This window comes from Tachypleus tridentatus, chromosome 12, assembly GCF_004210375.1.
Source record: "Tachypleus tridentatus isolate NWPU-2018 chromosome 12, ASM421037v1, whole genome shotgun sequence".
NCBI classification, from domain to species: Eukaryota; Metazoa; Arthropoda; class Merostomata; order Xiphosura; family Limulidae; genus Tachypleus; species Tachypleus tridentatus.
The window spans coordinates 23,530,707-23,555,805 of NC_134836.1; the positions used below are offsets into that span (position 1 = coordinate 23,530,707).

The 25,099-nt window shown below is 30.1% G+C and overlaps 1 protein-coding gene across 4 annotated transcripts; it reads right to left on the reverse strand.

Moving 5' to 3' along the window:
* Window positions 1-1,147: 1,147 nt before the first annotated feature.
* Aplip1 (JNK-interacting protein Aplip1) lies at window positions 1,148-24,600 on the reverse strand. 4 transcript variants are annotated; one of them, XM_076473124.1, is made up of 13 exons: window positions 24,500-24,600; window positions 19,126-19,206; window positions 15,331-15,442; window positions 14,986-15,100; window positions 14,035-14,248; window positions 12,907-13,040; window positions 12,068-12,250; window positions 11,402-11,482; window positions 11,097-11,200; window positions 10,295-10,399; window positions 9,772-9,851; window positions 8,737-8,835; window positions 1,148-8,225 (listed from the first exon to the last, which is right to left on the reverse strand). In XM_076473124.1, the coding sequence occupies exons 3-13, from the start codon at window positions 15,418-15,420 to the stop codon at window positions 8,153-8,155; spliced, it is 1,278 nt and encodes a 425-aa protein (XP_076329239.1). In that variant the 5' UTR covers window positions 15,421-15,442; window positions 19,126-19,206; window positions 24,500-24,600; the 3' UTR covers window positions 1,148-8,152. The 4 variants fall into 4 exon arrangements, with proteins under 4 accessions (XP_076329239.1, XP_076329240.1, XP_076329238.1 ...); XM_076473125.1 differs by lacking the exon at window positions 24,500-24,600 and adding an exon at window positions 24,199-24,231; XM_076473123.1 differs by lacking the exon at window positions 19,126-19,206 and having other exon boundaries at window positions 14,035-14,242; window positions 24,500-24,582.
* Window positions 24,601-25,099: the final 499 nt, after the last annotated feature.

Below are 25,099 nucleotides of genomic sequence, written 5' to 3' on the forward strand. Positions count from 1 at the left end.
GCAGCCAAAAAATCACCATAATTATAATAGATATATCCCAACATACTTATCAGTTAAAATTAGCACCAACAATTTTAAAATATTTTGTTTTGTAAACTTGCACTTGTTTGTCTTAAGGAAACAAAAAAAAAATCATGTAAGATTTATTTCTCTCTTACAATAACTTTTGTTGACAACACTCCAATTACACTTACAATATAACATTCATAATGTTTCTAAAGTATAATATTAGACATACTATATTTCTTATAGATTAGATATATTACACAAGTTAAACTGTTTTACATGAAACAGGAAAAATACATGCAATCTGTCTAAATAGTTTTTACTGACATCACTGTAAATACACTTAACCATACAACATTCATTACGTCTTCAAAATTTAATGTTAAACATATTCCATTTTTATAGGGTGTATATTACAGAAGTAAAACCGCTATAATTATAATTATTGTATTTACAGTTAGTCACTTCATTCATAAAAAAAATATTGGATTTTTATACTGTTAACCAAAACTACTGTTTCTTTTTAAGTACTGTTTGCTTTTAAGAAAACTGACTAATATAAAATTAAAGGTAATGCCTTAAAAGAGAATTCATCATATTCTAATTGTGTGAACTTCTTTGCAAACTTTCAGAAAACACTGTAGTGGTTATGTAAATACATACATTATGAAACACTAGAAGACGACAATAATAAGGAAAGTACTTAAAGCAATTTTCACAAACTTTGACTTACCAGTTTTATTATTTCACATACTGTTTATTAAACAACTCTAAATATAACTTCATACACGAGAAGCTGATAGATTTGTTTATGGCAAAGCTACTGAGGCTATCTGATGCTATCCATAACTTTGACCCACTGACTTGATAGAAAGCAACTGGTCAGAAGCACCCAATGCCAAATCTTGGGGTACTCTTTTACCAACGAATAGTGGGATTGGCTGTCACACTTTAAAGGACAAAAGCTGATAAGGTATTATATGTATTATGATTTACATACAATCTCATTCTATGCAGCTTTCAAATAGAAACATGTTTAAACCAGAAATGAAAGATTGTTTAGAATGTCTGTATATACAAATTGAAATATAAGAAATATGTATGGCATTGATTGCAGAATAAAAAACACAAAACAACCATCTCCAATAAACTTACATCTTTCATTCAATGCAAATAACAATAAATTTCATTAAAAAAGGACAACAAGAAACAGTCCAACATGTTAATGCTCACTTTATAATATACATACATTTCAAACTTTTAACAATCTTTTTCAACTCTTTCAAAAAATTAAGGTTTTATGGAATATGAGAAAGCTTAAAACAGAAATCCTAAAAATTTCTTGATCTCTTATGAATGCAATATATCACTAAAATTTGTTTTAATTTCATGTGTGTTTTAGAGGAAAATGTTCAAAGAGTATCATACAGAGTCAATATACTCATAACAACTACAATTTCAGACTGAAAATTAATCTTTTCCTGGGCTCTGCCATGCATCTCATTAATATTTTGATGATGGATTATTAATAATTTAAACAAATGAAAATTAACCTTTATGGTCAATTCAATATGGAAGTGTTTCTGGTTGCTGAAATAAAACTACTGATGACCAACTAATCTCTTCCTCTGACACATTATCACTGCTTCAATTCCCACTTTTGTATCATGTAACAAGAGGAAAACAATGCCCAAACAAAAAATCATGCCAGCCAATAACTCACAAGTAACCAGTGACAAAGACACATCAAATCCATTGCTAGAGCCTTCCACTCACATGCCACTAACCATAGTTGTGGAGGACATTCCCCAAACTATCAGACAATCTCAAGTTTCAACCAAACTCTGCTGTCTATTTCTTTCCTGTTGACTGTCTAAAGTGGGCATAATCATCAAATGCTGAACTCCAAAACATTACTGCCACTTGTTCAAACTACAGACTGCTAATGTTTTGAAGATCAGCTAATCAAGCTACATATTCCCATCAACACCAGCTGTCATTTGAGGAATCCCTCTTGAAATAAATGACCAAAAAATGAAGTAGAAAAATCGAACACTTCACCCGCACTCATAATTTAACAGAAATTAACAATAATTCCTCAACCAACACACACCATAGTTGTTCATAAATAATAACAGATTTAGTAAACAACTTCAACGCACACAAAAATATTGGTGGTGACCACAACCCTATATTTTTTGAGATTAAATAAAGCAGCAGGATAAGTCACCCTGAGTGAAAAGATACAGAAAAATTCAAGATTACAGCAGAGTGATGTAAGCCCAAGTCCAACAACTCACTCCACAATAAACTTCCCAAACTTAAAACCTCAGCAAACATTAAGGAGAAAGTAGAACCACAGTAATCAGAAATTACTATTGCTATTAAAGAAACCATTCCATACAAAAACTATAAAGTGCCACCAAATTCATAGACCTTCACACCTGAAATTCACAGACTGATAGTAACTATAAAATGCCTATAACGAGAAATCATAACAACTAGACACCACACACTAAAACGTATTATAAACAAAGCAAAAAATGAAGTGGAAGGCTCATAAAAACTCAGTAAAAAGGGAACTTCAATAATTTCTGTAAACACCTGGTGACTTGTAATTCAAATTGGCATCATTCTGGAAAACATTCAAAAATATGCATCAAGAATCTAAAGATTTCAGAAATAGCCACAACAAAAATGCAACAGCTTCTATAGATAGTCAAAAAACCCAACCTATTTGCCAATTATTTCCTTCACATTTTCACTGCTTCTAATATCAATCTCAACCACTTTATAAAAATTAACAATTAACTTTTTTCCATTAATGTCCCAACCAATACTACAAACATAATCAGCACAAAACATTTCCACTTCAATTACAATACCAGAAATTAGAAATGCACATATAAACTCTAAAAATTAACACCCTCTTTGAAGACATAATACCAAACATAATTCTCAAGTATGACTCTCCTAGCATACTAGAATATTTAAATACCTTATTCAACCTAACTTTTTTTTTCTCAGGATACTTCCCAAAGCTTGTAAATAACTCTAAAAATCCCAGTGATTTAAGACCAATTACATTAAATTGCATATAGAAACTTAAAGAAAATATAATACTACTAGATTATTATGGGTATTAGAAGAAAGAGCAGAAAAATAGCAGATCACCTTGTCAAGCTAACAGAATCTACCTTTAATGGATTTAATGAACACCAAGCCACAATAGCTATTTTCCTAGTTGTTCAAAAAGTGCTTAATATCACATGGCATAACAACCTTCAAATATAACTAATAAAGTTAAAATCCTCATAACTTGTACTAAATGGATAGCCAATTTTGTTAAAAATTGAAGAGCCATAGCAAAAATTAATAACACTTGATATCAACCATTCACCTTTAACATCAGAGTACCTCATGGTTCAGTCCTTAGCCCTCTTCAATACACCTTACTTGTCAATAACCTTCCTCAGCCAGAAACACCCCTTACACTCTCATCATGGTACACAGACAATGTGCACCACCTCTAGAGACCTGACATTTGTTGATAATAAATTACAGAAACTATTAAACAAAATTCTCATGGTGCAATAAATGGCGTATAATACTTAAGCTGACAAAAATACAAGCTATTACATTCCACAGGAACCTGAATAAAAAAATTCAAAAACATAAAAATATGTAAAGCTCACCATATACGATTCTACCATCCACTTCAGAAACATGTCTAGGCATGACCTTAAACAGTAGTCTTACCTGGCATTCCCCGTTAAATAATGATACAAATTACTAGCAACAATATCACACCTCAGAAAAATAAGTCACAATCTTTACAGATATAAGACATCTGTGATTCTCTACAAATATAGTGTTTATCTCACATTTATGGAAGAAATATTTAGCTTCCTATAATCTTATCCATGATAAAAACAATCTACTTTAAATAGAACAACACAACTATTCTTTTTAAGCCTTCTCACAGATTCTCAACCACCTACAACGTAGCTCTCATTGCTTCCCCTCTTCTTCTCGTAGCCGGACAACGGGCAAACCAACATATGGTCCTGCCCAGTGAAAGTGGGTTTTCTTAGAGTTCTTCGATTTCCCTTCACACCAACATTCTAAGTATTGAATCTATGGATCTTAGCTGCAGCATGCAGATCCTACCAGGCATTAAAAGGTCCATTTATTGATACTTTGTAAATATTGTTCTTCAGCTTTTCTGGTTAACACTAAATTGACCACACTCAAAACTCTGCCTCCTACATCCCATGCTACACCTCACTCACTTATCCTTTGTTAACAACTAATACTCATTACATCAATATTATTCCTCCTTGGTAGTAACAAAGTTAGTTCTGAGTTATAAACAATCACTTTATGTGACCCTGAAGGAAGATTATCTATCTTTGAGAATACTCTCTCCCTAGATTATAAAATATAATTTTTTTATTTTAGTGAATCCCATTGTGTACCATTTCCTAGTTATATACTTATAATTATATATTGACTACTACTTATTCTAATACACAAAAAAAACTTTACTGTTAGGTAAAACTATAAACAAAATGCACATTTAATATTTTTCTTTGCAAATTGCAAGATTTCTCACTCAGCTATAATTATAATAACATTAATTTTAAATATACACCACATGAAATTAAATATTTTTTTTCTTCAAACATTTGAGATTAGATTATTTTGAAACACCAACTTTTACACAGGCTTAACAGCTTTAATTTTTTTATCATTAAATCTACTTAGTTGTATTTGAAGAAACTAACAACATATTTAAGAGATTAATTTTATTAATAAATTCCAGTATTATATTCAGGTGGTTAATGTGTTATGTTATGGTACAAAATTTGGTTGTATTTACTTTATGTTGTCTTCTGCTCTGAAATAATCTACAAGGATTAACTTTGTTCACATAGCTCTAGTATTGAAATTTAACAAATACATACATAGATATATATATATACACATAAATGCTTGTTGTTGTACTACATTAGCATTCAAACTATGAACAATTACAAATATTTATCTTCTAATACTTCCACTAAATTAGCTTAAATAAATATTTACACATACTATTAACTATAACAGCTGGCAATGTGACACATAATACCTAGCTTGTAATCTTCCCACATAAATAATAAACAACAAAATATGCACAACTGAACATTTTTTTTAATAATACAAGATCTTAAAATGTAATTTTTAAAATGTTTGCAAATGGATTAAAGTTTCAACATCTCTAAAAGCTTAAAAGAAAAATCAAATGCACATTGTAACAATGTTTTGTATCTACATAACAAAACACCCCAATGTCTGATTTCTCCCTGTCTCTCAAAATAATGGTTTTCATGTCAACTGCCTGAATACAGCTACAAATGTAACTGGTATCAGTCATTTATACATAAGGTTCATATGAGCTACAGTGAATAAATATAGCATTCTTAAAACACATTCAATCATTAAAATACTGTACCCTATCAAATCTCATTTTGAAAAACAAGGAAATACAAAAGCATATTACATCAAAGTTCAAAACAATATTATTTTCAAATAATTTAGTCTTAGAAATATAAAACTAGGTCAGTTTACAATAGACAGTGCAGCACTGTGTTCTTAAAGGCATCTTTGTTCATAAGGCTTTCCTTCCATTTTTGCACCAATTCATCTGCTTTTCACTTATCTAAATTATAGGATAGCTTACTGTATATAGCTGCAACTCAACTGTATGCAAGCTGTACTTCAAATTAAAGAAAATTTTTAAAATAATTTATTCAAAACACAGAAATGAGACTTAGTATTCTAACATGATTTACCATTTCAAAATGTTGATAAAGACAGAGAAAGGTGATCATAAACAATTTTTACATGCTTTATACAGTTTTTTGTTTAGTTGACAGATTCTAGACAAAGTATTCGATCACACTTCTTTGCAAAGGGAAGTGGAGTCAGTTAAATTTCAGATAGAAGACTTACCTTTGAGAGTTAAACTGCACATGAGAATCACAAAAAAACAGCAAAACAAGTAACTGTTAATTTTAAGATTAGATCTACTATAAACAAATCAATGTAACAGGTTATCGTATCTGTTCTTTGTTAAAAATAAAATCCTCATCATGTTTTGATTCAAATCAGAATATGATAAATAATATTATTCTTATAAAACAAGAAAAACTTAATAAAGGATTAAATCTTACAAACAACAAACTGTTCACGTATGTATGTAAAGACAAGACTGTACGTGCAAAATGTTTTTTACTTAACATTTAAACACATGTCACAAGTTAACTCTCTTCTTTGTTGTGGTGGAATCTGTTGATATAAATACAAAATTATAATAAAAATAAAATAACCTATCTATTTTTGAATACCTGTGAGTGCTCACTAGGAATAGGACAAATATCCACTTGGATATTAAACTTGAGATGAAGTTGAAAGTATTTTCATCAATGAATCACCTCACAGATATAAAAACAATATACTACTTGGACATATACCATACATAACTGATATTGTACCACATGTAACCAATTGGTGCCTTCAACTAGTTTCCAACAATAACAGTATTCTCCCTGGTACAATTATTTTGGATCATTTAATGGGTAAATTATTTGACTACTTACCTAACAAGGTATGAGCATATCATTATAGTATCTTTGAAAGAGTTTCATCAACTATAAGTCCTCAGTATCATATATGATACACAGCTGTAAATTGGTCTGTTTACCACTCAGTGGCCCCATTTCAATGCCTTACATTTCTTTTGTTTGTTTTTTCAAATAAAAATTACAGATAAACTTGTTTACATTAAAGAGATTGCCAGATGATGAGCTTAGTACGCTACTGAATAGATATTCTCAAAACCACGTGATTCTCTTGTGAAGTCTCTTCTAATCTCAACCAGTTTCTACTGCCACCTTCAGAAGCATCACTGCATATCAAATATAGTTGTGCATCACATACAATACTCAGGTGCTTTAGCACATGACAGGAATAGGGTTAGAGAGTGGGAACTCTTGGAAGTCAGGATACAGATAGTCATCACATAGTTTCAATAAATATTATGTCCACCTACGTCTCACACTTCATGTTACAGACTGTTATTTTACTTGTAATGAGAAGGACAATCCAAACAACATTCTCAGCATGAGACTGCATAGGGGCATAACGCAATGTCTTACACTGCCACATACCCTTAAAATACATACAATGGCTACTCACACGTGTGAAACTGTGCATCAACATCACGCTTTCAAGAAACAATCATAACTGTTTTTGTTTATGGAAAAGTTACTTAGGCTCTCTGTCACTGTCCCTAATTTTGAACTGCCAACAGCAGCAAAGGCAACTTATTAGTAGTGTCACTTAGGTTATTCTTTACCAATGAGTAGTGGGAGTGACCATCACTTTTAAATGCCCACATGGTTGGAAAGGTGAAAATGTTCAACACCGAGTTTCAATACTGCAACCTGCAGGTTAAACAATGAAGTGACTAATCTGATACCATATTATAATGAAGTGATACATCACACCTGCTATACGTTTTAAATATGTATAACCTCAAATAATATCCGATCCGAAAATACTGAACTTCACCAGAAATCACAAGCAGATGTCAAAAATGTGATCAAAACTTATACATGTCCCATTCCTAGTGTGCTTACAAAACATGAAGATCCAGAGCTTTACATTGTAATTTATTACTATTTTCAATTAGTTACAGGGATTGTATTCTCAATTTTCTTCTTTTTTCCCCCCACAGAAAATTTGAAAGTTCTCTCTTTAACTATGCAAAAAAACTAATAATTCTAAGATTCTCTTTTACACAGATTTTTCAGATAATTTAAATGTTAATGTATATGTAATACTTAAATGTTAGAATGAAATTCTATTTATTCACAGTTCAGGCTACTTTTAACAAACCTTGCACACATCTTCATACCAAACAGAACACTCACATGGGTTTTGAAGGTTTTAAAGTAACACCTAGAAATTCTTTGGAACATTTTCTCAAGTTAATAATGTTAAGCAAAACACTGTACAGTCATTCACAAATCTCAATATAATACTTGTGACGTTTCTTGACTCTTGACAAGTAAACTATATGGAGAACAGCAGAAAAGTCTTCTCATTCTAAATAAATATCTTCTATAGGATAGGCCATTTCAATAAACTTGTGATAAAATCGATGGAAAGCTCGTCTGAAAAAACATGATTAATAAACATGAGGTTTTTTCACTTTTCTTTCTACATTTCAAATTAAAATAATTTACTAAATAACTGGCATTTCTGGCTTTGTCCAAAAGTTTTGATTTTCTTTTTCAGAATGTATAATCATGTCTTTAAACCTGAATATATCAAATATCATGAAAAAGATAGAATCCCATTCATTCACAATAAGAAGAAAAACCAAACTTAAAATTTGATGAAAAAGTCACTGTATGGTGGAGAGTGTTAACTTTACAGTTATTAGGTTACATACATATAATATACTAGAAAGAAAGAGCAAAGTTTGAAGCATTACATAGTGTTCTGAATAATATAATCAGTCATCCAGATAAAATAAAACTTCAGGACCTGAAGAATACATGAAAAGTAATAAGCTGTCAGTTATGTTTTATCACGCTCTTCTTTCCTGAAAATAATTCAGTATTTAAGGCAACGTCTCATAGTCAAACACGGTTAAAAGGTTAACTGAAAGGCAGGACTCACCCAACAGCTTCGGCAACATCTCTTGTAGATTCTTCTCCCATAAATACATGACAAGCAAACCGCTGATATAGAGGATGTTTTGTAATAAATCCAAAATATCTGTAGTATATAGTAGAAGTAATTAATACAAAGAAACTGAAATAAATCTGTATGCAGGTCATGTCAGTTACAGAGTAAATACATTCTGAGGTTTTCATTCTTTTGTCTTTGATTTTGTGAAAACAAAATGTTTAGAAAGATTTATACAAGTCTGTTTATGATAAAGGTACTAAGGCTACTGAAGCCATCAGGGAAAGCAAACAGCTGATCCCACTTACCACCACCAAGTAGTGGGGTCAGCTGTCACACTACAACTCTACCATGATTACATTACAGTGAATGTGTTCAACACTGTTTTGATCATGCAAGCAGAGTGCCCAAACACCAGACCAGATTTTAAAAATATTATTTTAAATTGAGTATTCTTATTTGATTATGATCTAAAGGTATTAAGTTCTAAATTTTAATTTTGGATAAGAGTATCACCACATTCTATCTGATGATCTTAAGGTTAATTTAATCTAATTTTTAATCTGCAGTTTATCCTGATATTACATAGTGTTAACTTTTACAAACAGAAAACTAGAATGTACATTTTATTATTGTAAACACAAGTTAAATATAAAAATCATGTTGACATCTCTGACAAAATTATTTGGTATGTTTAAAAACAACATTTAGAATGAGATTTCCAGGCTTACTGAGGGCACCTTACATATTTTTAAGGGTTTATTCTTAACTATAAGATATTACAGTTTCCAACATTTATAACTTATCAGTATCTATTACAAAGTACGTAAAGATATGTAACTTTACCATTGTTGTTTTTTTTCTCAGTTATGTTAAATTTTAAAGCTTGTCATTACAAAACAAAATGGTAGCATTAACATTAGCTCTTATTTTGAAGATTAGAAATGCATTTGTTCAGTAGTTAAAACAATACAAAAACTTGTGTCAATAATATTTAAGTAAAAGCTATACTGAATACATACTGACCTATGATCTACAGGATGATAGCCACAAAAAGTTACATTCTTTAAGTTAAAGAAGTAGTCATGTGTTGGCACGTGGTTTACCTAAAACACAAATATTATTATTACATCAAAATCATTAACCGATAGGTTCTACTAAAAATTGACAGAAATTTATGTAAAGAATAAAAAAAAAAGAGTATGATACACACACACATATATACAAACAAATTTACAATAACTTAAGAAACTTGCAATCTTATCTGTATGTCTAAATACAAAGATGGATATAGTGGGTTGGTCTGCCATATTTTAATTACGTCTCTTTGTTGTATCTTTTAAGTATGAAATTTAAAAGAATTAAAAAAACAAGAACAAAAGTAACCTGGCTAAAGAAAACAATCAATGAGAAAAAAAAATAACTTTTTTTTTAAATATTTCTTAAATATATAAAATATGCAAAAACCAATTTGTAAAACATCAACCGCTCCAAAACAAACAACCTGCAAAAGCCATTTGAAAATATTCAATGTGTGTATATTCCTTACAGATGGTCTATTACGATCCACCATCCGAAGTCCTTGGTCACTGATTTCGAGAATACAAGAGTGTGGAGTCTGGATTCCAAGTTCTGAGGCACGAGCTCTAGCAACCTAAAAATAATTTAAGTATAATATAAAGAGAGCCAAATACATCACTGACTCAGGTCATCTCAATGATATATTTAATTACATGATATAATCAATTCATTTTCAACATTTCTGTAAAGTTGACATTAGCTCTTCATCATAATTCTTAAAGTTCACATAGTAAATTGGACAAGCACACTTGGAAAAAACATTCAGAATAAAAAAAACTGTCAATCATTCATTATAAATATTTATTCCTCTTAACTTCTTTCACATGTGATGAGCAAATCTAAATGTCAAACATAATCTAAATATTTGATTTTGTTTTGTTGCATCTTCCAGAAGACAAGTTTCTAGAGCTTAATTTGTACTACATAATATTTTTGTGAACTCCTACTTGTGATAATAAAAAGTAGCAAGCTAAAGAGGAATCTGCTAAAAGATATATACAAATATTTTACCAAGATATCTTCTTATGAGCCATAAAGGATTCTAAAGAGAAAAAATCTGACTTTCCTTTTTTGGTTAAACCATTACTATAAAAGTAAGATCTTAGTGAATCTAATTTTGATATATTTTTAATGATTTAATCAATTTTTGAAAACAGAATATTTTCTTTACTGCTAACTTCTATCGAGTAGACATTCTGGAAAGGAAGAAACTGTAAATGATGGAGATATGGTTTGCATTTCAAACCATATTACTACATCCTCAGATCTACCTTTTTCACTGCACTACAAAGAACTTGATTTCCTTTATGATACGAGACTTCACAGGAGCCCAGGAAGTCCACCAGGTAACGCTCTTTTCTTGTTTTAACACCATCTAATGTACCAAACAAAACACAGTTTTTTAAATTTCAATCTCAGTTCTGGCAAAAACCTATTATAACTAAATTGCAAAATCTCCATAACTGAATTCAGTTCTTCAAGTAACCAGCAAGGAAACAATACTGTTTAACATATTAAGTATCAACTAATTTTTGACTGTTGTTGATTAATTATATCAGAAATAATATAAACCTACCTGGGTCAAAATCAGAATAGTCTATGTCAATTACGTAGGCACTGGGAAAAATCCCACAGGTTCCAGTCCTTAAGTTAACTCCTTAAAATGATATGAAATAAAAAAAACTTGACAATCAACAATGTTCTTTGCAAATTTCCAGTACTCTCTTACTAAAACACAATAGCTCAAATACCTCAACATGCTGACATTCAAGTAGTGCCATACTATTCACAAATTACCATAACTACTCAACAACACCAAAAAGAAATTTCTTAATCACAGTAATATATTTTTTGTCATGAGATGTTTATAATTGCATGAAATATTCACTTGTGTGTTTCTGTAGAATTCCTAAAATGCTCACAAAACATAACAAATGCAGAAATACAATACTTTAGATGGTACAATCACATTGGCAAGCCCAACATAAGATCAAATTGCTTATCAGTGAGGAAGCTGAATTGGTTGTGTAAATAAGTACTGACAATGTTTATGTTATAAATGAAAATTGAAGCAGAAATATACATACATATCTCAGTTTAAAATGTTTATCACATTCAATACTGTGACATTTACATATTTAATTTTGTTCTTTACTTACTCTACATTAATAAACATGCTGCATGTAATACCATTAAAAGCAAAATAATATTAAAATAGCGCATAATGAGTTTAAAACTGTACCTTCACACCATAAATCATCTGCTTCTCTTTGTATGTACACTGGATCACCTATTTCAACTTCAATTTCATCTTCATGACGAGGTATAAATTTTTGTAAACCACGATGAGTGGCATCTTGCAGCTGCAAATGACCTCCAGATGGAGTAGAACTTAGTGTACTTGAAGATGAATGAGATACGGATCCTTCAAACAAGACACTTATTCACATTTAGCATATTTGTTGGGTACATAACTGATAACAACATTAACAGCATATTACATTCAAACACTTAATAAATGTGAGCAGCATATAATTCATTTCACTCAAGGAACTTTTACTGTGGACAGATTCTTATTTTTCATCAACTATAACTTATTCGAAACAAACTTTTGTTAATTTTATTATGGTTTTAACAGATAGTATGCTTGTTTTTTAATTTTGCACAAAGCTACACAAGGGCTATCTGTGCTAGCCATCCCTAATTTAGCAGTGTAAGACAAGAGGGAAGGCAGCTAGTCATCACCACCCACCATCAACTCTTGGGATACTCTTTACCAATGAATAGTGGGATTGGTCGTAACTGTATAACACCCCCTTGATGAAAGGGCGAGCATGTTTGATGCAATGGGGAGTCGAACCTGCGACCCTCAGATTACGAATCGAATGCCTTAACCCACCTGGCCATGCTGGGCCATACAGATAGTAAGCCATACAATATCCAGATATGATCTGCATGTAGTCCACCACAAGCAAGTTAGCTACCTTTGTTAAATATAGCATACAAACAAGTTGTAACAAAATGAAACAACAACAGTCTAAAAATGAGAAGAAAGATCCAAGTCTAACAAGTCTTACCTACCATTTACAACTGGTGAAACAGATGGAGTGTGTGCAGTAGAAGTTCCACTGTCTATTTCATTAGAAAAACGTCCATGTCCATCAAATTCAGGACTGAAATCATTCTCTGTTAAAACCTTCTCTTTCGTGTGACAACTGAAGAAATAACATTGAATAACTATTGAAACAATTATGTAATTACTATGTTTTGCTATTCTGTTTCTCTACAAATAATACAATGAAATAAAAGTCATACAAAAGAAACCAAAACAAAACAAACCCTTTTGTATCAAGCAGGCCAAAGTGCATATTTAACAACCTTTTAAAGAGTTACATTCAATATTTAATTAACTACTTTATTAACAATGTACAAGAATACATTTGGTATCTAAACATAGATAACAGATTAAAGTTTAATACTTTATAAGATTTAAGTTCTTTATTTTATTGGGATATATTTACAAAAATCACAATCTGAAAAATAAATTAAATTAATTATTATGATATAGACATTATTCAGATAAAGCAGAATTTTTTAAAGCCTCCAATCCCTTTCTTTTTATGGAGCCACAAACTACAAAATCAGACCCACACCAACCTGTTCATCTTCTCTTTCACAAGCTGACAATGGTTCTCTCTGACATTTTATACTAGATTATTTATAAACTATTGAAAGTCAAAGTTTAAACCTTAATCTATCAACCAACACATCATATTGTTTTCTGAGAACAAAACAAGTTTGATATTTATTAAGGAGGTTTTAATGATTACGCTGACAAAAATTAAAAATTTTCACATGAAAAGTATTCTTAAAATGAAAACAACTTTGCACTCTGACTCCTTATAATTACAGAATAGTTCTTAGAGAAATAATTTAAAATTCTGATTTTTTTTTATCTACCAAATTTTAATGTTTTTTGAAAGCTTGCTCAATTTGTGAAGCTATGTTGCATGCTCACAGAATTATAGTGTTTAAATGCTGATGCTTACATGGTGGTTAAAAGGCATTGCAAAATACACGAGCTTGTTGCAAAGAATTAAAGGCATCAAAAATAAAGGAACTCAATAATTAAAGATGGTTTTCTTTGAAGCTAAAGTATAAAAAACTCAATGAAAATTTACATTGCAATTACTTCACTACAATACATACCTCAACAAAGGTTTGACCAAACCATCAGTTCTGTCAATCTCTAAAAACATGCTATTAGAAACCCGATGAATCAGACGTCTTTTTTGAAGAGAGTTATCTTGACCAATAGCTATTTCATGGCCATCAACAGCCTCAGCCTCATGTTTATTTGCAGCTTGCAATTCTTCAGCCAAAGATGCTGGCATAGCTGATAATTTTTTTCTTCCTCCTAGACCTCGTTATAAAAGTACAAGTTAACCCTACTTTAAGGCATCAAATATTACATACATGGAATATAAAGAAAGAGTTTTTGAATTAAAGTTTGGATGATGGAGCACATTTTAATAAAAATGAACTTGTCAGCCAGCTAATTTTACATCATTTTGCAAGTAATCCTAACAAAATAAATCACTATAAGATGGTTTAAGTTTTGCACTTTACAAATCTACATTTCTTTAAGGAGCTCTAAACAAGTTTTCTAGTGGTTTCTTAAACTAAAACAGTAAATAATGACATTAGTTTTGTCTTCATTACAGGTTTTCCCATGATTAAAACTTGGATTATGGCTAGCAACTACATTAAATGATGCGGTGGAAGTTCTCTATTTACACCATTAAATAAATACTGTATTTATATCAAAAAATAAACTAATGTTTTATTTACTATAAAACCTTTGAGAACATCTTCAGCTTATATTTCAGATAATTAGATAAAATATCATGGAGTTCTACATGTACATTTAGCCATTAAATGTTTATAGTTTTGAAAATAAAGAAATTGTAATAAGTACATTAAGCCAGGTTTTTTTTTGGTGTGCTAATCTAATAGTATGTATATATCATTATGCTCAGTTATTAACACAATACTTTTTAAATCATAAATTTGCAACCTATGTGTTTCCTTCAAATAATGTTGAAGAAAACAATAGTTAAATTATTTATTGCCATAAGTTAAAATATTACTAAAACATACTTCTTTTATCTTTGGGTATTTCAGGTAGTTTTCGTCGTTTTCGTTCTTGTTTTGGCTGCATGTCGCCAGGGGGAGATGGAAGCCAAGGTGGTTTTGCATCACTGAGTTCACCATCCTGCTAATTAAGAATTTTTACATGAGCATTTCCACAAAAAAGAAAATAATAACAGAAATAAGAATGCATATTAAAATTTTAAGCTGTTGTGGAACAAAATACTAAAATAAGAAAGACCTAGTTTACTTTCAAATCTCTATTACAAATCAAAACCTATATTTTGAAAAATAAGACAAAACAGCTAAAAAATAAAGAACTAAATATTAATTAAGTGTTAACATATTACTTGCCTCAAATTGGGTTAAATGACTATTGTCAGTTTGTTCCAGAGACACTTGGCTCATTCCACTGTAACACTCCAGCTGTGTACCGTCACACATCAGTTCAAGATCGTGTGCAATCCTATTAAACAAATGATTTCAACTGAAATATTGAAAGAAAAACTTTACAATATAAAACTTTTTTTTTTGATGGTTAAATATCTTCCCACATTGTCAACACATACAAATTAATTCTGAAAGGATTTTTCAAAGCATCAGTGGAATACAAATGCTGAACTCAAGAGCTACCAAATGTCACCTTCCAAGAAAAGCACTGAACAGGTGTTGTCACATTTTTATGTATATTATTAAAATTGCTTCAGAGAAAACTATTTTTAGTCTTACAGAATAATAACAAAACTCTACTTGAAAAAACTTAATTATTTGAGATTAGTTACAATTTTAAATATGTATGAAGTTGAGCATTTATGCAGTTATAAACAACACTTCATGATAACAATTTTTCAAAGATACCTTAATATTTCATATTCACAAAAAATAATTACATACAATAATTTCACATTAAACTTGAAACAAATCCAGTCAGCTAAAACAAAAATGTTTAACAATAAATTTAATTAGTTTATTGTTTTCAATTTAACAATATTTGCTACAGAAAATATATTTTAAAAGTTATTATGTGATTAGTTCTTCAAACACCATGTGAAAAAGTGATGTAATTTTAAAAACGACACTAAAGGTAATATAATATTAAACATATTACTGACCAAATCATTGCTTCAAACATGAAGTGAAACAGTAACATATTTTTACAAAACACAGTGAAGGTAATACAATTTTCAAAAGTTATTGTGGAAATCAATGCTTCAAATATGAATTGAAATTACAATGCTGCAATAAAAGTTTTCAACAATGAAGTGTTTCCATATTACCATGCCAACAAAATAAGTGCTTCAAACATTGTGTGAGACAGTAGTTAAAGAGCAACAATGGACATTTCAATAATGAAATGTTTCCACATGATAAAAATATTGACAGCAAGGATTTTATGACAAATGATCTGACAGGCTTAATGTGTATATGACAAGCAAAGCTTAAGCCTAATTTTTCATCTTAACATCTAATACTGATAATATAAAATGTCTAGCTCTCTCAAAATTAAAATTTCACAACAATTTACTGGAGAGATTTAGATGGGATATACAATATCATGATATGAAATTTGCAAATGTTTCAATACATAGAAAACTTAATATATCTAATGTAAAATACAGCCTAAATTCTACAGTAGCTGTTACACACATGTTTATGTTGATATTTTTTTAGCATGTTGCCTTATAAATACGGTTTTAATTTCTTACAGTTAGCTGATGTCACAATGAAATGAAAAAAATCATTACAAAAATCAAAATAAAGGATGAAATTAGTGATATGCAAATTGTAGACAATTCTTTATTGTAAAAGAGAATGTGAAATACAGAAGATTAGCTAAAATGGGAAAAATATAAAATTAATAAGTCTTTCTTTTTAGAAAGTGACAGAAATAAACAAAATATTCTTCATAGATACAGCCCTCATGTTAAACATTTCACTATTCACAAAAGTGATGGGTTTGAGCATAGCATTGGTAGTTCGAGGTTTAGAAAATGATTATTTTCAAAAATACCTCAGAGTTTACAAGTTTCAAAATGGCAGATAACTAGAGAAACTTACTGTCACAAATACTTCAGAAATAGAGGCCAAAAGATATTTTATCACAAAACATACATCAGCTTTATCATATTTGCCATATCCTATGTCAAAGGTACTCAACTCATTAACTCAAGTATAGTTTGTTTTATTGCTATGATGTGTACAAACATGTGGAACTAAGAAATTTTCACAAGTCAAAGAAAAATCAGTGAGCACCTTGTTTTTTAAAACATTTAAAACTTACAGTAAGCTACAAATTAATGTTTAAAAAACTCATGATTATTTTGAAGCAATGATTATTTAATACACAATTCTAAAAATAAGACAGTTTCTAGTCTCAAAAGTACAATAAAATACCAATAACTTAATAAACAAAATTAAACTCAGTAAACACCTGATGAGACTGAAACACTGTCTCCTACACTTTACATGTTTTGGCATATATCAATGAATTAGCTTCAAAATATAACCCTTATTTAGAAAATTGCACATGCTTAAAATTCATTTCTTAAAAGTTTCTAAAAATTTCCTGGCTCTTAAGAAGTATTGTGTCAAAAATGTAGTGGAATGCTTCTCATCTTGATGTTTTTGTTTTGTAATAAAAGGTTCATAACAGGGTAGAACATTCTGGTGAAAATTATGTGTGACTGACACCAATTACATGCATATCAAAACAATAAAATGAGCAAACAAAAAGTGAACCTTCCAAGCTATGTTGCTTCAATTTTCAGTATGTGACAATTTCTGAATTAATGTGTTTAAAGAAAAATAGCTAGTTTATGATAGCCAAGACGATGCTTTACACAAGTTTTATACAAAGGTTAACATTGCTTTATTTCAACAAGAGACATTCTAGAATCCAGAAAATTGTTGTTGTTGTTTTTAATTTCACACATGGATACTTGAGGGCTACCTAAGCGAGTTATTCCTTAGCGAGTAGTAACAGACAAGAGGAAAAGCAGCTTGACAACACCACTCACTGCCAACTCTTAGGCTATTCTTTTACAAACATAAAGTAAGACTGACTGTTACATTATAATTTTTTCCCACTACTTTAAGGACCAGCATGCTCAGTGACAAGATTCAAACCCATGACCTGCAGTTATTAAGCCATGTCAGATCACAAACAAAGGAAAGATAACTAGAATAGTGGTTATTTACTTGGCCTAAACAGTCAAGTCATAATGTAATGCACCCCAACACCTAAGTAACACAATACCAAAGTATTTATTTCATCATTTTTTTTATTATTATTATTAATTCATTGTTTCAATGACCATGGTTAACAAAATTATAAGTCGTGAGAGAAAGATGAGTAATCTTAGGCCTAACCTTAATGCAACTGTCCATGAACAAATTTTATGTGTTGACATGCACTAAAAATGTTAATCTATTAATGTATTTACTTATATTTGTTAAATTATCTTAAGAATTTGTAATATACAGTGGAACCACTATGAGAGGCCACTCCTCAGATTTGGTCACCCATTGAAAGCGGTCATTCAATCACAGTCCGTTTTCTTGTTTACATAATCCCTAATTATGTACAGTGGACCCCTCTAATCAGGCCAGTTTGTCTCAGTCCCAAAGGTAGCTGCTTTAGAAGGGTTCCACTGTACTGGAAACCAACAAAAACAAAACCTGACACTTTTTTTTTTTGTAATCTACTGAATTCATGAGAAAACATCTCTTTCCTTTAATAGATTATTCATTTAGAAAAATTTGAGCTATTGTCTTGCTAATTTAACACCTGCTAGGATAAATGTGGTTTATAGAGTTTTAAAGCTTAACAATAAAGGATTAATAGTTTTATAAATCCATTATCCTCTTCATTGTTGGAAGTTCATAGTTTGAGAACATACAATCTAGTAAGCTAGTACTTAAAGAAAATTAAAAAAATTATTATACAAAAGAGGCAAAATTAATCATACATTATTTTATTTCATATCAAATGGACATTATCTCCAAAACGTACTAGTCAGATTTTGTTTTTGCTAGACCAAACTAATACATGATTATGTGAATACTTGCTTACCAAAACTAAGTACATGAAAATATATTTTAGCACAAAGAAATTTAAATATTTTTTCTTTCTAAAAATAAGTAACTTACCACTGGTTTCAAAAAGCCAGTATAGAAGACAGATAAACTATGGTAACACTGTTGGGCATTTCACACTTTTCAAATTATGAACTGAAAACAAAATGAAAATAGAATAAATCATAAAACTAAAAACAAACAAACAAAAAAAAAAGAAACAGTGTACTACACTGTTCTAAACCAAACCTTGGGGAAAATTAATGCCATATGTGATAGTAGTGATTTACGTTTGTATACAAATGTGATTTCTAGTAAAAATATTTTTGAGCTAGATAAAGACACAAAATGAGTTTTCTTTAGGAGGTTTAACACTTCTTAAATATGGACTTTCAAATTAAATGAGTAACTTTTTAAGCTCATAAAGCTGGAATATATTTAAACTGAAAACACAAACTAAAAATGCTAGAAAAATCCATTCCTCCATGACAAAACATTAAAAATCATGTACTGTAACTATCACTGTAAAAACATATTAAAAGGTAGAAAATAAAGACAAAAAAAGCCTATAGATAAAATGCATGCTAAAATACATAATCTTCCATTCATACTGACTGATATTTCACTCAGTATCCCAAAAAATATAACAAAATAAAAATGTTAATTTATAACTTTGACTACTGTTATATTATACATATTAGACATGTGTATATCTAATAGTTTACGATACCTTACAATTTCAAAGCCAAATAACCCTTTCCACAATCAACATTATACCCTCTTATTGCAACATATCAGATCACAAGCTTTTTTACATACGATAATGCCATATCCTATAACTTCATATCACAAGAAATCATACTTTTTTCTTTTACGGTAGTCAAAATGTAGTGTAACATACAACAAACTTTCTGGACACAATTTTTTTATCACAATAAATCATATATTATCATTTCTGACAATTAATTTTAGCAATAAGGACCCATATTATAAACACTTTTAGATACTGCAACCCAAATAATAAGAACTGAGTATAGCTAAAGTCACAGTTACTGTTTTCAAAGTTAACACTTATAGAATATAAAAAAAGAATATTATAAGGGAAACTTTCATCAATCAGAAAAAAAAATAGTAAAAACTAGTTAAACTAGAAACTAATTAGAAACTTTAATTCACATTTAAATAAGACAACCCAGGATGATCCAACCTATTAAGTATCTTATAGTCCCTTGGGCACTCAGCATTAAACTTATTAGTTGAGATACATTTGATACTTACAGTAGATTGGTCCCACAAAGAAGCAGAAAATCACTTGAAATAATGTAAGCACCATCTTTTGATCTTTTTCCAAAACCTTAAGAATATTTCATTAATAACTAATTGAGGGACACTGTTGAACCTTATCCCATTGTCTAGTCTATACCGAATTCGCCTGAGAACAACGGAAGGATTATAAATACTGTCAAAACTTTCTACATCATTTTGCACCAAGGTTGCATGATGAATATTTTATAGTACTGTTCAATTTTTATGAGTACAGGCATATGGGGATTTTTCAATGGGAAGGTTCTACTATTTTTGCCCAAATGAGTTTGTGAATTAGAAATTTCTTTTACCAAGTTTTCTTGAACTAAGATAAAAATTGCCTGAATTACCACATTTTCTGTTTATAATTTTGCTCAAATGAAAACTGAAAATATGTCCATACGGCCCTCTGTGTTTGTTTAAACTTCATTTAATCACATGGTTACATCAACTTCGTACAGTGTATTAAACAAACCTGCAAGGTACACGTGCATCAGGCAACAATTTAGTGATTTTCCACTTTCTGTAGCTCATACTGTGGTACTCCAATCTATCACACATTTTCAGTAAATTTGATCTATTGGATTCCTACCCCACAAACCAAATTTCATGGCAATCTTAAGAAATGCAGATTTACAAAATTTCAATTTTTACAGCATTGTTCCATTTTTCATTCTTCACACCTAAAGTATGAAATCTGTATTTTATAGAAAAACATACTTAACTTTTATGGATATTTTTCAAATCTGATAGATTTTTACAACCTATAATGAGGTGTCAAATTTGGTCTAAATATAAACATATGTGCAAAGTTATTCAACAAAAACTGCTCCAATTTCACCAAAATGTTTGTGCATACCTATGCAAAAATTTGTATGAATTATGAGTCTGAAATTTCTACTACAGTTTCACCTAAGAGTAAAAATGTACCATTTAGTTGTTTCTAATTCTAATTAAAGATGGCTGGCTGGCTTAGATCAGAAAAACTGCAGAGAGAAATGATGGGCAGATATGCAAGTATTGGTTAGGCCAAGAAACTAGATTAGCAATTTTTACCTCAAGTTTTCAGAAGTATCATACAGGTGGATGGTTATTATTCATTGTCTACTTTCAAGTACAATTTGCTAAATTATATGAAGTTCTCTTAACTAAAGTGTTCAGCATTAGGTGGTGTTAGCTTAACCAATTAGTGTAAAGAATGATTCTTGATATGGCTGTACCAAGTGCATGTGGATAATGACAAGATGTTAAACTAGATTCCATGGCATTACTATTAGTTATTAACACTTTTAGAAAAGAAAAACTGCCACCATATATTTTAAAGAATCTGACTGGTTCTGTAGAGGTCTGTTCTGACTAATAAGGGTGCGATCCTAAAGCTAATGATGGTTACTATCGAATATCATTTTCTTACTTGTTGCGGTTTCTTGGTGTGTATTGACAAAAACATCATGATATTTAATCAAAAACACCTTAGGTATGAAAAAAAGGTGTAGCCAAAAAAAAAGGACTGATCATGTGACTTAAAGAAATTAAATTAAAATTAGTGGCCAAACTAGCAGATACACTTACAGCATTGATAAGAAGTTCATAGCAAATATTCATATTTTGTTTTACCCACAATCATGCCCCAAGTTGAACTATAAACATAGCCTGGCTAAATAATAGATGAGTATTTGCTGTTAAACTGTTATCAATGCTATAAGTAACTAAGTGTTTGGCCATCAGTTTTAATTTCAATCCTTCAAATCACATGCTCAATCCTTGTTTGGCCACAGCCTTTTTATCACCTACAGTGTTTTTGTTAAATTCACTGTTGTGATGATGTGTTTCACATAACTTGAGCATAGCATATTATTGTTGTAAAATGTTACATTCATATTTCTTTTTTAAGAAACACTTTGTTTTAACCAATTTAAGTTTTCAATGCATAAACATATATTTCTGATGGAAAATCACAAACTGGTTATAACACAGTATACCATTTGGGCTCTTACAATCACAAATTTGTTTGAGCATGATGTATTTACATTGAAGTAGTCTTAAAGTATACATGTCAGAATTAGAGACCCAAAAAATGTCTACCATCATTGTGATAGGCTAACCAATCTTCTGTCACCTTGTATTTCTTTTAAAATGAATTAAATCTGTCATGGTTTTGCAGTGTTTGTCCTAACATTTTGAAAATGTTAAATTTTTAAAACAAGAAAACACCAAAAAACTGAGTTAAAGAGAGTCTACCAAAGCCTTGTCAGACGTTCTGCATAGAGAGAGATGCAGCGTTTTCATGGTACTTTATACAACTGTTGACTTAGAAAACTATACTGTGTGGTAAATGCATTTTGTACTTGTTACTTGAAACAGGCTAAATAGTTATAATTAAAATCACAGTACTCAGTAGGTATTTGGTATGAAACATTATGGAGTTAAAGATTTTACAATAAGGATGACCTGAACTCTATTTGCATCTCTATTTATAACAAAAACTGTATGGCATACTTTGTGGTTTTTAATACATCCTTGATGTTATTATTGTTTCAGTATGAAACTTCCCCTATTTCTTACTAGTTATGGTGATATATGGCTTGAGTTTGAGAATTTTTAGTACCTCTTACATATGTAAAAATACCACCTTGATATTCATCACAATTTTCAAAATGGCAGTAAATGATTAAAAAGTATTACAGAAAAACTGAAATCCAGGAAGAAAAATTGAAGAAAATTTTCTGATTTATCTCTATTGTATATTGCTGCCAATTACTAGCCAATACAAGGTAAATTATCTTCATGTCTAAAACTGTGATTAGAAACAAATATTACAAAGATAACTAAATTTATATAACTTGATAAAAGTGCCAGTGTCCCTAATTAACACAACTAAACCCTGAAAACTATGTACTCTGGCTTACTTTGTTATTATTACAAAAATAAGTTTCTTGCAATGCCTAACTAGTCTGAATCATCAAAAAATTAACGATGTGTATATAGAGCAATGCTTCTCTAACTTATGAGCTTGTATGCTATCTAACCAAATCATATTGGGTTCTGAACTAAAATTATTTTATCACTACTTCCATATTCCAATAGTACTCAACTCTGCATTACATTATAGTATACTAATATTAGTATATTCACAATTTAGTCTGAAATTAAGGTGTTAGCCTAGGTCTGCTTTGGTCATGCAGCTGAAAAAAAACAAGTGTAAAAAAACTGAGCTTTAGCCTGAATTTTGGGCTAGTCCTTGAAGAAATAATAACACAACCACTTCCACTGTTGTAGAACCTTATTCATTAAACTGGGAGTTGTTACCATTAGACTATCAGATACTGATAAAAATAAAAACACATGGTCAAAAATAGAACATTTAAATATTCAAAGTTATCCTTGCATTGCTGTTGAGGAAAAAAATAAACATTCCCTTATTTTTCATGAATTAATATATCCCACTCTTTTAAACTCTCATAAACTGATAAAGTGATTGTTTCCATATTGCCAATAGCAACTCATTAGCCTGTGAGAAAATAACTGTCTTAACTAGAAATTAATCTTTTTTTAAAATAAATCTCGAACTTTTGTCCTCTCGTTCTATAAACTACAGAATATACCAAGAGAGCTAAGGCTTTTTAAAAACTATCAACTATCTCAGTACCTGGATAATCTCGTAAACTTTTTTTTGGTGAAGCCTAACTGGTGATTTCTATGCGAATAAAAATAATTATACTTTTATCATTTGTGAAGTGTATTCAATATATACAAGTACATTCTAAAAGTAAAATTATATTTAGTAGTACTGCTAGCAACACAACAGTGCTTCAAATAGAAAAAAAACATCCACCAACAAACCAGTATCATTTTCTTCACTGCAGTAACGTTACTGACTGATTTTCTATGTTAAATAATAAGCTTATGATTCGAATTATTTATAATTCTGATGCATTACTAGTAATGATATACCACTGATATTAGTAGTAATAATACTAATACTGTTATTCTGTCAACGCCATGTCCAACTCATTCAGTCACTAGTATTACTGATACAATTAATTAATTGTTTGTACGATCTTAATCAAAATACACATTGTTATCCAGCACGATTATTTAGAATTTTATGGATTAAAAACTAAAATAGTCATTTAAATTTAACCTGTAACAATGAGGTGTGGCTTTAATATACTGTGGCATTTTATCCGAAGACACTCGAAATTCTTCAAACTCCGGATCCGCCATCGTAGGAACATGAAAAAGGCAGTTTCTATAGGCAGTAACATCAAAAAGCTTCAGCGGGTCTATGAAAGACAGAATGAATGGGATTTACTGTAGCTATTGGCTATTTTATCAAATTAATTAGAGATGTAAATTACAACTGAAGATTTGTTTGAAGAGAATATAATGAACATTTATTGCTTGTGTGTAATTGAATTTTATACATACATACATACACACACACATATATATTTTATGCATAGAAATGAGTATATGCCTAGACTGAGACACAAACTCCTGTAGGCACGTATAAACTTTTACCAGCAGAAAAGAAGCCTTTTCAAATAAAACACATATGTTTAAAATATCACTTTAAACAATCCTTCGTATTTTTAAAAATAATTATTCTACGAATGTGTGTGATAAAAGTTTAATGTCATATATACTCATTTTTTCTTTTACTCCTATATTTCATACATAATATAACGGTTGGTTCCCTACAGACGCTGATTGCATAATGTACAAAGCATTGAGTACCTAC

Coding starts and splice junctions, on each gene's coding strand:
- Aplip1 (XM_076473122.1), bottom strand. CDS start 24,582: ATGGCGGATCCGGAGTTTGAAGAATTTCGAGTGTCTTCGGATAAAATG. Junction 12,251..12,906: donor TGTTTCACCAGTTGTAAATG/GTAGGTAAGACT, acceptor TCTTGTTTGAAG/GATCCGTATCTCATTCATCT. Junction 9,852..10,294: donor TGGATCGTAATAGACCATCT/GTAAGGAATATA, acceptor TTTGTGTTTTAG/GTAAACCACGTGCCAACACA.